Source organism: Somniosus microcephalus, chromosome 28 (genome assembly GCF_052327205.1).
Source record: "Somniosus microcephalus isolate GS21.2 chromosome 28, FLI_Smic_1.0, whole genome shotgun sequence".
NCBI classification, from domain to species: domain Eukaryota; kingdom Metazoa; phylum Chordata; class Chondrichthyes; order Squaliformes; family Somniosidae; genus Somniosus; species Somniosus microcephalus.
Window position 1 is genome coordinate 11,187,420 of NC_141014.1, and position 13,498 is coordinate 11,200,917.

At 47.9% G+C, this 13,498-nt stretch overlaps 1 protein-coding gene across 1 annotated transcript in view; it reads right to left on the minus strand.

The window, feature by feature from the left end:
- Nucleotides 1-13,498, minus strand: part of ift56 (intraflagellar transport 56) — a 60,635-nt gene that overhangs the window by 31,338 nt on the left and 15,799 nt on the right. The window contains exons 6-8 of the mRNA XM_085969475.1: nucleotides 11,678-11,731; nucleotides 6,171-6,234; nucleotides 706-794 (exon numbers count right to left, since the gene is read on the minus strand). Coding sequence (XP_085825601.1) covers nucleotides 706-794; nucleotides 6,171-6,234; nucleotides 11,678-11,731 — 207 coding nt within the window. The remainder of the gene's footprint in view (nucleotides 1-705; nucleotides 795-6,170; nucleotides 6,235-11,677; nucleotides 11,732-13,498) is intronic.

Consider the following 13,498-nt stretch of genomic DNA (forward strand, 5'->3'; position numbering starts at 1 on the left):
ACATCTCATGCAGCCACATGACATACAGCAGTCACTCATATGGTGACTGATGTCAGCAGTCAGTGAAATGTCATCATGTGCAGAATGGTAACGTAACCCATTCTTATGATTACATTTCTAATTCATCTCTTTACTCTCCCACAGGTCCATCAAGCGCCCCCGCCACTGTCCAGCCACAGGAGGAAGACGACCCCTCAGAGGAAGCTCCAGCCTCTGAGGGTGCAGCGTCAGCAGACCAGCCCAGATACGCACACCTCGGTGGGTCCTGTGCGAGATAGGTGTTGTCACCTGGTGCCTCTCACATCACAAGTGAGCAAGGGCAGATGGTGCTGACAGGGACAGCAGTGGAGCCTCCTCGCCGGAGGGCACAGGACGCTCCCAGCTCTGCTGAGCTGCATGCCTTGGGGGGGGGGGGGGGGGGGGGGGGGGGGGGCGAGGGCAATCGAGAAAGAGGGCGATCTTGGAGGGGCAGCAACAACTGCAGGAGGCTCTGGCAGCTTTTGCAACCGCGATGTCTGCAAATGTGCAGAGAATGGAGGAGTCCATCTCCAACAAGAGCACTACCGTCTCGCAGGTGATGGCGACGTTGTGCTGTTCCATGGAAAGGATGGCCAGCTACATGGAGCAGCAAATGCGCCAGTCACACGAGAACATGCTGGCTGTGAACAACAGATGGCAGACACAACAAGAAAAAATGCTACTGACCTTGACAGAGTTTAGGTAGATCAAAACATCCTCAAACTGTTTCAGTAGAAAAAAACAGGAGGCCATACACTGACGCCCAGGGATGGTATCTGAAAAATAAGACTGGAGTGTTACAGCCCAAATAAAAGGTTTTATAAGTAAAGGATATGATTGGGGATTAAACTGTAGCTCCTTTGCTGAGATCTTGTGTGTCAGGGTCATTTTCAAACTTTAATGCAGTACCTGGACTACAGGGAAGATTTTTTTTTAAAAGGTCTTTTTTCCACTTTACAATCCCTCTATTGCACCGCAGGTAAACCCTTGTCTGAGGATGGGCGAGCACGCTGGTCTCAGCCCTCTATTGAGAGTAAAAATAACCAGTAAGATTATTTGTGGCCGGGTTATAATGACAGGCCAGGAGGTCACGCTTTTTTCCCCCCAAGCGCAATTCGTTCAAAATTGGCCAAACCAGTGCAAAAGACCGAAGAATTTCAAGCGCAGGTTACATCCAGCGCAAATCGAGTTTCCGTGATCTTTTGCACCAGTTTAAAAAACATCGCGCTAGAAGCCGGCCCCACCCACACGACTGGCCACGCTGCCAGATAGAATTAATCACCATTGCGGGTTTCCGCTAAGTGTGCCCGTTTGCGGGTCTTTGAGGAGGCTCTTAAAATTAAGCTGTTTTTCGTTTTATCGGGAAGACCAAAGCCATTGGGCCGGATTTTGCCAATGGGGAGCTTTTGGAGGCGGGTCTCCCACTTGTCGGGTTTTAGTCCCGCCTCCATCGACTTGTGGCCACCCCACGCTATTTTCTCTTGATTGACCTTGTTAAGCCCGCCCAGCGGGTTTAGCAGGCCAATTAAGGGAAAGCCGGTGACGGAGAACGTCAAAAATCTTTGACAGATGAATTGTCATCGTTTTGACAGCTTTGAGAAGCTGTCAAAAACTGACATTCTATATTGTTTCAGGAGTCCTTGTATTCAAAACTCATCAAACCTATCCGCTGAGCAGAAATTAGATGGTTGTTGCATCGGAGAATGCAGCAGCCATCTGCCATCTCTGCCGGTGAGATGCGGGAGTCTCCGGTTCCCCAACTGTTGCAGCCTGCAGGAAGAAACAAAGGTAAGTAAACATTTTCTATCACTTTTCACTCACCTCACATACTTACCTCTCCACACTTGCACCCATCACTTACCTTCACAGCGCACTTTTTGACCCCTCCGACCCCCGCAGACCTACTGCTCGCCTCGCTAACACTGGCAGGGTTTCCCCGACGTCAGGAAGCCCACACTTGCAGGGGTAAAATGGGGTTAATCCTCTTAACTGCCTAACTACCTGGGAAGATGGCACGGAGGCGGGTTGGGGGCGGGATGGGCACCCCCCCCATTGTCTTCGGTTCACACCACAAACTCCATTCCCTTTCCACTGATTTGAACTCTCTCCTCGGCAACTGTCTAAGGCTGACCAAGTCTGTTCACAACCTTGGCATCATACCTGATCATAAATTGAGCTTCCTACCTCATATCCGTTCTGTTACTAAGACCGCCCATTTCCACCTTCGTAATATCGCCCGCCCCCGCCCTTACCTCAACTTATCTTCCACTGAAACCCTCATCCACACCTTTATCACCTCTAGGCTTGACTATTCCAATGCACTCCTGGCTGGCCCCCCCCAGTTCTACCCTCTATAAACTTGAGGTCATTCAAAACTCTGCCGCCCGTGTGCTAACTGCTCACCCATCTCCCCTGTGCTCGCTGACCTACATTGGCTCTCAGTTATGCAACGCCTCGATTTTAAAATTCTCATCCTGGTTTTCAAATCCCTCCATGGCGTTGCCCCTCCTTATCTCTATATAATCTTCTCCAGCCCTATAATCCACCTAGAGCTCCACCTATTCTGGCCTTTTGAACATCCCCGATTTTAAGTGCTCCACCATTGGTGGCCGTGCCTTCAGTTGCCTAGGTCCTAAGCTCTGGAATTCCCTCCTTAAATCTCTCCGCCTCTCCACTTCTCTTTCCTCCTTTAAGACGCTCCTTAAAACCTACCTCTTCGACCAAGCTTTTGGTCATCTGCCCTAATATCTCCTTATATGGCTCGCTGTCAAAATAGTTTTTTTTGGATAACACTCCTGTGAAGCGCCGTGGGACGTTTTATTACATTAAAGATGCTGTATAAATACAAGTTGCTGTTCTTTTAGGTGCAAGGACACTAATAAGCATGCTTTAAAAGCTTTTAATTTTTTAAAAATTTACTAAAGAAACTGAGTACAGTATTGTACACCAACGTAACTAGTAAACGGTTCTGTATAGTTTTTTAAAGTCATTTTGAGTTATTTAAAATCGGGTTACTCACAGGTGGCGGACTGGACACCGATTAAAAATGCTTATTTGTGATAAATCCATTTTCAGCTGTATTAATAAAACTGCACAGGTTAGCTCTCTTACATACATCAAGGGATATTTATAATGCAAATTTTTATTAAAAATTACATTCTAAAACACTGCCCGATTGTGCTGGTTCACAGAAGGTTTTACATTTGGCGATATGCAAATAAGTTTGAGCGGAAATTTAAACAAAAAAATAACACTTTGCAAAACTAGTGCAATTTTAGCGCAATTTGCGCCCGGATCGCCGACTGCACCCAAAGCAGAAACCCTTGGCCATAGACTTAATGACTACAATCCGACTGTAAATTCTCATTGTAAACTGACATGGGGAAGAGAGGCAATGCGCGTACAGAACTGAGTATTACCATTGGTCCCTTATCATCTGCACACTGTCCCCCTGCCCTCGAGTATGGGGTGGCCAGGAACAGCACTGCCAATACCACTCGAAACAGGCCAACAGGAAATATACTTGATGAGATACTACACAGCACCATCCCCTTTCCTTTAAGACAGGGCACTTTGATGCTACAAAAACAGCTGGAGTATTGTGTCCAATTCTGGGCACCACACTTTAGGAAGGACAGGAAGGCTTTGAAGAGGGTACAGAAGGGATTTATTGAAATGGTTCCGGGGATGAGGGAATATAATTGCGTGGATAGACTAGAGAAGCTGGGATTGTTCTCCTTGGAGCAGAGAAGGCCAAGAGGAGAATTGATAGAGGTGTTTAAAATCATGTAGGGTTTAGATAGAGTAAATAAAGAGAAACTGTTTCCAATGGCTGAAGGGTTGATAACCAGAGGGCACAGATTTAAAGTGACTGTTACTTCTGGTTCTTTTACCAATGAGGAAAAAAATTTTACGGAACGATTTGGAATGCGCTGCCTGATAGGGCGGTGGATACAGATTCAATAGCAGCCTTCAAAAGGGAATTGGATAAATACTTGAGGAAGAAAAAATTGCAGGGATACGGGGAAAGAGCGGGGGAGTGGGATTAACTGGGTCGCTCTTCGAAAGAGCTGGCGCAGGATCGATGGGCTGAATGGCCTCCTTCTGTGCTGTACTGTTCTATGATTTTAGCAGCACCATTTAGAGCTAGCACATATTACCATGGAATGAGAGTTTGCAGTAGACCGAGACTCTACCTGCCATATAATGATACTGGCTCTTTCCACATTCAGCAGATTCAATCTCGGCTCCTTGGCGGCCAAACAAGTTAACACAAGTCTAAATTCCAAGCATTTTCCAAAATAACAAACAATCTGCACAGTGCCAAAATCTTCAACATTCCCATTTCCAGGACATGGTGGCATAATTGAAAAGGTGGATTGCAAGTCAAAAAAAAAAGGGGGAAATTGGATTCTGCGTTTATATACAGCGGCACTGAACACAGAAGCAAAGAGATGATGATGAACCTGTACAAGATATTGGATAGGCTACAGCTGCAGGTTTGGACATCCCTTTAGAGAGGATATTGAAACCAGGGAAAAGCTGCAACGTAGATTCACAAGGAGATTTGATCGACGTTTTTAAGATATTTAGGGAAACTGATAGGGTAAAGAAAGAAAGACTTGCATTTATATAGCACCTTTCACGACCACCAGACGCCTCAAAGCACTTTACAGCCAATGAAGTACTATTTGAAGTGTAGTCACTGTTGTATTGTTTTTGTTATGTTGGTTGAGGGAAAAATATTGGCCCAGGACACCGTGACTAACTCCCCTGCTCTTCTTCAAAATAGTGTCGGGGGATCGCTTACGTCCACCTGAGAGCGCAGACGGGGCCTCGGTTTAATGTCTCACCCAAAAGACGGCACCTCTGACAGTGCAGCACTCCCGCAGTACTGCACGGGAGATAGAGAGAAACTATTTCCGCTGGTTGGGGAATCTAATACTAGGGGGCATAGTCTCAAAACTAGAGCCAGACCTTTCAGGAGTGAAATTAGGAAACAGTTTTACACGCAAAGGTTGGTAGAAATTTGGAACTCTCTTCCGCAGGCGGCAACTGATGCTAGATCAATTGTTAATTTTAAATCTGAGATTGATAGAGTTAGGTCGCAGATCAGCCATGATCTCACTGAATGGCGAAACAGGCTCGAGGGGCAAAATGGCTTCATTCTGTTCCTATGTTCCTAAGGATAACACAAGAGATGAGAGGATCTAGATTTCATGAAAGACTTAAAACTAGGGCTGTATTCACAGGAGCAGAGAAGGTTAAGGGGGATTTAATAGAAGAGTCGAGGATTGTGAAAGGGTTTGAGAAGCTAAATGGTAAAAGATTATGGAGAAAGATTGCCGATTTGTAAAGGTGTGACTTTTCATTGGTGCAGCACCAACATGTAGGCTCCACAGAGGTCCCATGTATATTCCCCTTCTCCCCACACCACCAAATTTCTAGGGACGGAAAATAAACCAGAGAGAGAGAAAATCACATGGCCGCCCTCATGTGTTTATTGGCAGCTGGATTCAGCGCAGCTTTGGGAAAGCCTGGGAGGAAGACACCCAGCTCCCACCCCTCGGCCATGGACAGTACAAAGGTCTGGCTGCAGCGTGGAAGCTGGGATATCCGCACTGGGGCCATGGCAGTACCATTGCCAAAGTCTATATTTATTACGGGCCTGTTGTGAGGCTTATGCTGTTATAATATGGAACAAACTACTCACCCACACATCTCAACTGGTAAGGTGCCCGTTCTCAAACACACATCAGCAGATACCTTAACCCAGGGACTTACAAGGATATGTGGGCAGGGTGTTAGATTCTTACACAATTACCTGCGCTCCAATTAATGCCAGAATTTCTGTAAGACAAAGCTGTCTTGAGACAGTGAAACTTCATAATGTTTCTCTGATTATTTGTACTTGTCTTCATTCCTGTGTCTAGAGAGCTTTGCTGTGCAAAAACCACAAATTGAGGACTCGTTAATCCTTCACGTTCTATTCTCCACTAGGTGAGGTGAGGCGAGGGGATGCGCCCTCCTCTCTGACCAGTAACGCAGGTTGCGCTGTAATGTGGAAGACCCCCGGCTCGTTCAGCTCACTCAGCATCCATTACCATTAAATAGTTTTGAGCTGCTCGTGCTTGCACGGCTCAAGTACGTACCGCATTCACTGGCGGAGCCTCCGACTAGCTGGAAATACTGCTGTGCAATCTTCAGGTGCTCCCTCTGTGAACAGACAAAGAGACATGTCAGCCGCGAGACTTCTGTGCACTAGTTATCGACTGTATGCCTCAGAAACATCGACCATGCACAGCAGGCACCTCAAAGCACCGGAGAGGTACCACCAACGCTGCCTCCGCAAGATCCTGCAAATCCATTGGCAGGATAGGTGCACCAACGTCAGTGTTCTTGCTCAGGCCAACATCCCCAGCATCGAAGCTTTGACCACGCTCGATCAGCTCCGATGGACGGGGCACATCGTCCGCAACCCGATACGAGACTCCCAAAGCAAGCGCTCTACTCGGAGCTCCGACCCGGCAAGAGAGCCCCAGGTGGGCAGTGGAAACGCTTCAAGGACACCCTCAAAGCCTCCTTGAAAAAGTGCAACATCCCCACTGACACCTGGGAATCCCTGGCCCAAGTCCGCACAAAGTGGAGGAGAAGCATCCGGGAAGGCGCCGAACACCTCGAGTCTCTTCGCCGGGAGCAAGCGGCAGTCAAGCGCAGGCAGCGCAAGGAGCGCACGTCAACCCAAGCACCCCACCCACCTGCCCCTTCAACCACCGTCTGCCCCACCTGTGACAGAGACTGTTGGTCCCGCACTGGACTCAGTCACCCGAGAACTCATTTTTAATGTGGAAGCACGTCATCCTCGGTTCCTGCCTAAGAAGGAGTTATCGACCGGCTTTCATCAACCCAGCACTAAATCAGGTTTCCTTTAAAGCTTTGTGATGCTGAATAAAGTTGGTAAACATAAAAACAGATCCGTATCCTCACTGATTCCCGATTGGCTCCAGGTCTCTGGGTTGGTCCTTCGCCCTCTGTTGGGATCGGCGGGGCTAAAACCAGCCAAAGGATGAGAGAGCACACATGGGGTCCATGGCCTCTTCACATCTTTGACACAAACGTATATTAAAAAAAAAAAATCACACCCTTTCTGGTTATCATCGATTCTTTTACCGGAAGGGTTTAGACAGAGTAAATAAAGAGAAACTGTTTCCAATGGCTGATAACCAGAGGGCACAGATCAATCAAATCAACTTTTATTGCCATTGTTAGTGCACAAGTGCAGTACAACGAAATGTAGGCTTGCGGCTCCCGAGAGTGTACAATTTGGATTAGGACACTTAAACATTCAACATACATTTATACATTTGGCTTGCAGTATATTAGCATAAATATGACCATAATAAAGTGTATTGGCAGATGTGCAGGCTTTAGTGTTTATTTGTGGAGTTCAGTAGGATGACAGCCCTGGGAAAGAAGCTGTTCCTAAATCTGGTCGTACGGGTGCGAATGCATCTGTAGCGTCTTCCAGATGGTAGGAGGGCGAACAGACTGTGGCTGGGGTGGGTAGGGTCTTTGATGATGGACCGTGCCCTCCGTAGGCAGCGTTTCTGATATATATGCTCTATGGTCGGTAGCCGGGTGCCGGTAATGCGTTGGGCAGTTTTGACTACCCGCTGCAGGGCTTTCCGGTCATGGGAGCTACAGCTGCCATACCATACCGTGATACAGTTTGTCAGGATGTTCTCTATAGTGCAGCGGTAGAAGTTAGAGAGGATCAGGGGTGACAGATTACATCCCTTCAGCCTCCTCAAGAAATATAGGCGCTGCTGGGCCTTCTTCACCAGAGAGGAGGTGTTGAGGGACCAGGAGAGGTCTTCCGTGATGTGGACTCCGAGGAACTTAAAGCTGGCCACCCTTTCCACCTCCGCCCCATTGATGTGGATGGGGGTGTGACTTCCGCCTTTGGACTTCCTGAAGTCCACGATTATTTCCTTTGTTTTCTTGGTGTTAAGGGCCAGGTTGTTGTCGGCGCACCACTTCACAAGATGCTGGACCTCATCGTTGTTGGTGATCTGGCCTACTACCGTGGTGTCATCCGCAAACTTGATGATGGTGTTGGAACCATGAACAGCCACACAGTCGTGGGTGAAGAGGGAGTAGAGGAGGGGGCTCAGCACACATCCTTGTGGGGCCCCCGTGTTCAGGGTCGGGGGGGGGGGGTGAGGTGTGGTTACCTAATTTGACAGACTGGGGTCTGTTTGTTAGGAAGTCCAGGGTCCAGTTGCAGAGGGAAGTGTTCAGGCCAAGAGTTTGGAGTTTGGTGGCCAGCTTGTTGGGGACGATAGTGTTGAATGCTGAGCTGTAGTCTATAAACAACATTCTGATGTAGGTCTCCTTACCATCTAGGTGATTCAGTGCCGAGTGTAGAGCAGTTGTGATTGCATCCTCCGTTGATCTGTTTGCCCGATAGGCAAACTGGTGTTGGTCAAGGGAGGCAGGAACACTGGCTTTGATGTGGGCTAAGACCAGTCTCTCGAAACACTTCATTATGATGGGTGTGAGTGCGACAGGTCGATAGTCGTTCAGACACGTCACAGCCGCTTGTTTAGGCACAGGAATGATGGTGGCGGTCTTGAAGCATGTAGGGACTACTGCCTGGGCCAATGACAGATTGAAGATGGCGGTGAAGACATCAGCCAGCTGATCAGCACATTCCTTGAGTACCCGTCCAGGGATGCTATCCGGTCCAGCAGCCTTTCGTGTGTTCACTCTGCGTAGAGCGCCCCTTACGTCGGAGGTCGACAGAGTGAGCACCTGGTCTTCCGGGGGTGGCAAGGCTTTGGAAGCCGGCTCCTTGTTGTCCCTGTCGAAGCGAGCGTAGAAGTTGTTAAGCTCCTCCGGAAGGGAGGCGTCGCTGACCGGGGGACTGGTGTTTTTGCCCTTGTAGTCAGTGATGGACTGGATGCCTTGCCACATGCGCCGGGGGTCCGAGTTGTTGCGGAGGTGATCCTCTATCCGCAGTGTCTGTTTCCTTTTGGCAGTCCTGATACCCTTTTTAAGGTGATTGGCAAAAAAAAACAGGCGACATGAGGAAAAATGTTTTTATGCAACGAGTGGTTCGGGTGGTGTAAGCAGATTCAATCGTAGCCTTCAAAAGAGAATTGGATAACTACGTGGAAGGAGAAAAACAATTGCAGGGATATGGGAAAGAGCGAGGGAGTGGGACTAATGGCCTCCGTCTGTGCTGTACTGTGGTACGATTCGAAGTGAAACAACCAGACCAGAAGTAAAGTGTTCGACATGTTGAAACTACTTTTGAACGCTGAACAGTATAAAGGAACAGGCAGGAGCCAGTTAGACGGGTGTATGATATGCGGGACGTGCTTTCCAGTCAACGAATAAAGACAATGCTTGGCCTCCACTCACATCCCCCAGATACAACTCGGAACAGTGGAGAAACCCTTGCATACACGATTCTCCCTGTTAGTAGCCAAAGCTTCTCTCAATGGTGGGGGGGAGCATCGATCCCAATCAAAGACCCGATGAGGTAAATAATCTGCCTTCACCCTGCCAACTTGATTCAGCATTGTGAGCATTTAGAGGCTGATTTCTAATAGTTCCCAAAGAGCAGGTCTAAAGAGTAATAGTGGAAAGTGTCTAATTGATGAGTTTAAAATGATAAAGGGATTCGACAGGGTAGATACAGAAAATCTACATCCTCTGGTGAGAGAATCCAGAACAAGGGGCACGATTTTAAAATTAGAGCCAGGCCGTTCAGGAGTGAAATCAGGAAGCATTTTATCACATAACGGACAGTGGATATCTGGAACTCTCGCCCACAAAAGCTGTGGAGACGGAGGGTCAATTGGAGCTTTCAAGGCGGAGATCGATAGACTTTTATTATACAAGGGCTTCAAGGGATAGGATCAAAGGCGGGTAAATGGAGCCGAGGTAAAAGAAAAATAAAGACTTGCATTTCTACAGCGCCTTTCACAACCACCGGACGTCTCAAAGCGCTTTACAGCCAATGAAGTACTTTTTGAAGTGGAGTCACTGTTGTAATGTAGAAAACGCGGCAGCCAATTTGCGCACAGCAAGCTCCCACAAACAGCAACGTGATAATGACCAGATAATTTGTTTTTGTTAAGTTGGTTGAGGGCTAAATATTGGACAGGACACCCTGGAGAACTCCCCTGCTCTTCGTCAAAATAGTGCCGCGGGATCTTTTACATCCACCAGAGAGAGCAGACAGGGCCTCGGTTTAACGTCTCGTCCAAAAGACGGCACCTCCGACAGTGCAGCACCCCCTCAGTACTCCGCTGGAGTGTCAGCCTAGCTTTATGTGCTCAAGTCCCGTGGAGTGGAGTGGGACTTGAACCCACAACCTTCTGGCTCAGAGGCGAGGGTGCTGCCCACTGAGCCACAGCCAACACAGCTACAGATCAGCCTTGATCTAACTGAACGGCGGAGCTGACTTGAACTTGACTCTGGTTCCCAAGCGAGATCGGCTCCACACAGGAGCCTTACTGATATTTTTCACGCCATAATATTTAAAGTTAGCCCAAGAAGCAACATACGAGGTCAGTTTTCAGAAACCATCTCACTACTCGGTATGAATTCTCCTCTGGGGCCAAGCGGAGGAGAGAGGGGCTGGAGCTCTAACTGCCTCAGTGTCCGTGTACAACGGCACCCATTTGACAATCAGTCATCACAAGTAGAGCGAGAAAACAAATGAACTGTAAAACATCCTCAGGATGTCCCAAAGTGCTTCGCAGCCAACGTATTGCGGAGCACGTGCAGTCTCTGGTGTAATGTAGGCAAACTTGGCAAACACAGCAAGATCCCACAAACAGCAAATGAGATGAACGGCCAGTTAATCTGTTTTTGCGGCATTGGTGAAGGGAATAATGTTGGCCAGAACACGGCGAGAACTCTCCTGCCACGGGATATTTTACACCTATCTGAACAGAAAGACAGGGCTTTGGTTTAATGTCTCATCCAATAGACGGCGCCTCCAACAATGCAGCACCCCCTCAGTCCTGCACTGAAGTGCCAGCTGGGATTACGGGCTCAAGTCCTAGAGTGGGGCCTGAACCTATGCCCTTCTGACTCGGAGGCGAGAATGTTAGTCATGTACAGGAAGTGCGGTGTGCCAATGGTGCAGTACAGGCCGAGTGTATGGCAGTGTGAGAGGTATTTATAAACACCCTGCCAATTCCCAGTGTTATCACTTCCTAACAGAATTTCTGAATTTGAGGAGCTGAACTGGCGAAAATCCCAAACCGGGGCATTAATTCCTTGTGTGACAGTAGTGTTTGGGGGCACAGTCACAGATGGACAACAGAGAAATACACAGGAACAGATGGCAATACACAGTGGCACACACTTAGTAGCTATGTTAGAGAGTAAATCAGTGCCTGTTAAGTGGGAAATCCGACAGCCGTTTCGAAGATATGGGGGAGTCGGCTAGTACACCAGTGCAGGATCAATACTGCTGGTCGGTACAGGTTCGCAGCACGATTCCCCACAGGCAAACTCACAATTTTAGCCTCCCCCAATATCGAAGCGCGGGAATTCACGACGTAATCCCGTGTGTATCGCATTGGAGCACTGTCCCCCGCCCCCCCTAGGATATAATTTATAAAAGGACTCAACTCACCGAACCCTGTTCCTGCCCCAGAGCTGCATTCACCACACCTTTCAGGATATATTCCTAATAGGGCAGAGGAAAGACAAGGTGGTATATAATATAATCTATTAATTACAGGTCCAACCCTGCGTTAATGTCCAAGCTTGGCCCAGAGGGACAGAAGCAGCTTTCCCATCACACGGGCTCACTCTAACCTTTGAGTAGAAACAAAATGATCTGTTCAGGTACTTTTTGTACTTTTAAAAAACACACGCACACAGGCTGGTCTTTCATTGTTCATTGTTGCGGTTTTGTAACAATGGAGGCATTAAAACATCAAAGGTATTTTCTGTTTTGTGACTTCAGGAAATACTGTGCAGAAGTTAAAGCTGAAGTGGAACAGACTGAAAATCTGATCTCTGGAGGCAACTGTAACCTTTAGCTCACTTGCATCCTCTAGTGGCACCGAGGTGGTACTGCTGCAGTGCAATGCTGGCCGAGAAATTCCTCTCGGCAAGACATCAGCCACTAGCCAAATGCAGCTAATTGCATTTGTGATTAGTGAATAAAATACGAGTAATAGACACTGCCATTGGGCATGTGATCTCAATACTCATATTTGCACGCCGTATGTGTGTGTACTTTAACCTTTTTTGTGAGTTAGAGTCATAGAGTTTTACAGCACAGAAAGAGGCCCTTCGGCCCATCGTGTCTGCGCCAAAGGAAATTTAGGAACAGAAGGGCCACTAGATTAATTCCCAGTTTGAAGCATCCTCGTTATCAAACGCACTTTGCTTTTCACTTCCACACTCTGTTTTTCCTCTTACCATTTTACCAGAATGATACCGGGGCTTAGAGCATTAAAGTATGAGGACGGGTTGCATAAACTTGACTTGTATTCCCTTGAGTATAGTAGATTGAGGGGTGATCGGAGTGTGTGTACCCTAGGCTAAAAGAGCTGGGGCTCCACACTTCAGAGAAGTGTAGGCCTAGGGGTGATTTGACTGAGGTTTATAAGATGATGAAGGGACTAGATCGTGTTCCAGTTGACAGTTTGTCCCAATTAAATAGGTTAGGGAGGACCAGGGGTCACAATTTTAAAGTTGTGTAAGGCTGGCTCGAGGTTAGATGTCAGGAGGTGGCTCTTTTCCCAGGGAATACTGGACCTTTGGAACAGGCTGCCGGCTCGTGTGGTGATGCCGATTCGCTGAATTAATTCAAGCGAACTCTCTCCCCCAAAAAGCTGTTGAGGCTGGGGGTCAATTGAAAATGTCACAAGCGAGATTGATGGATTTTTGTTGGGCGAGGGTATTAAGGGTTACGGAACCAAGGCAGGGAGATGGAGGGAAGATACAGATCAGCCATGATCTCATTGAATGGTGGAACAGGCTCGAGGGGCTGAACGGCCTCCTCCTGTTCCTAAGTTCCTAGAGGGACAACACAGCAATTTGACAGTCTCTGAATATAATTGCACAATCCCACTGTAAATGTTCCCAGCTCTATATAACAAATCGGCAAAGTTTTCAAAATTTCACCCTGAAAAGGTTCCTGGAAATACAACATTTACCTGAGGCACCATTTTCATTATTTGATGATGTCAACAACTGACTGCTGAACCATTTCTTTTGAATATTCAAGTCGGGATGGTGTGTGACTTGGAGGGTAACTTGGAGGTGGTGGTGTTCCCATGCGCCTACTGCCCTTGTCCTTCTAGGTGGCACGGGTCATGGGTTTGGGAAATGCTGTCGAAGCAGCCTTGGCGAGTTGCTGCAGTGCATCCTTGGCGAGTTGCTGCAGTGCATTCAGCGGGTAGTACACACTGCAGCCACATTGCGCCGGTGATGGAGGGAG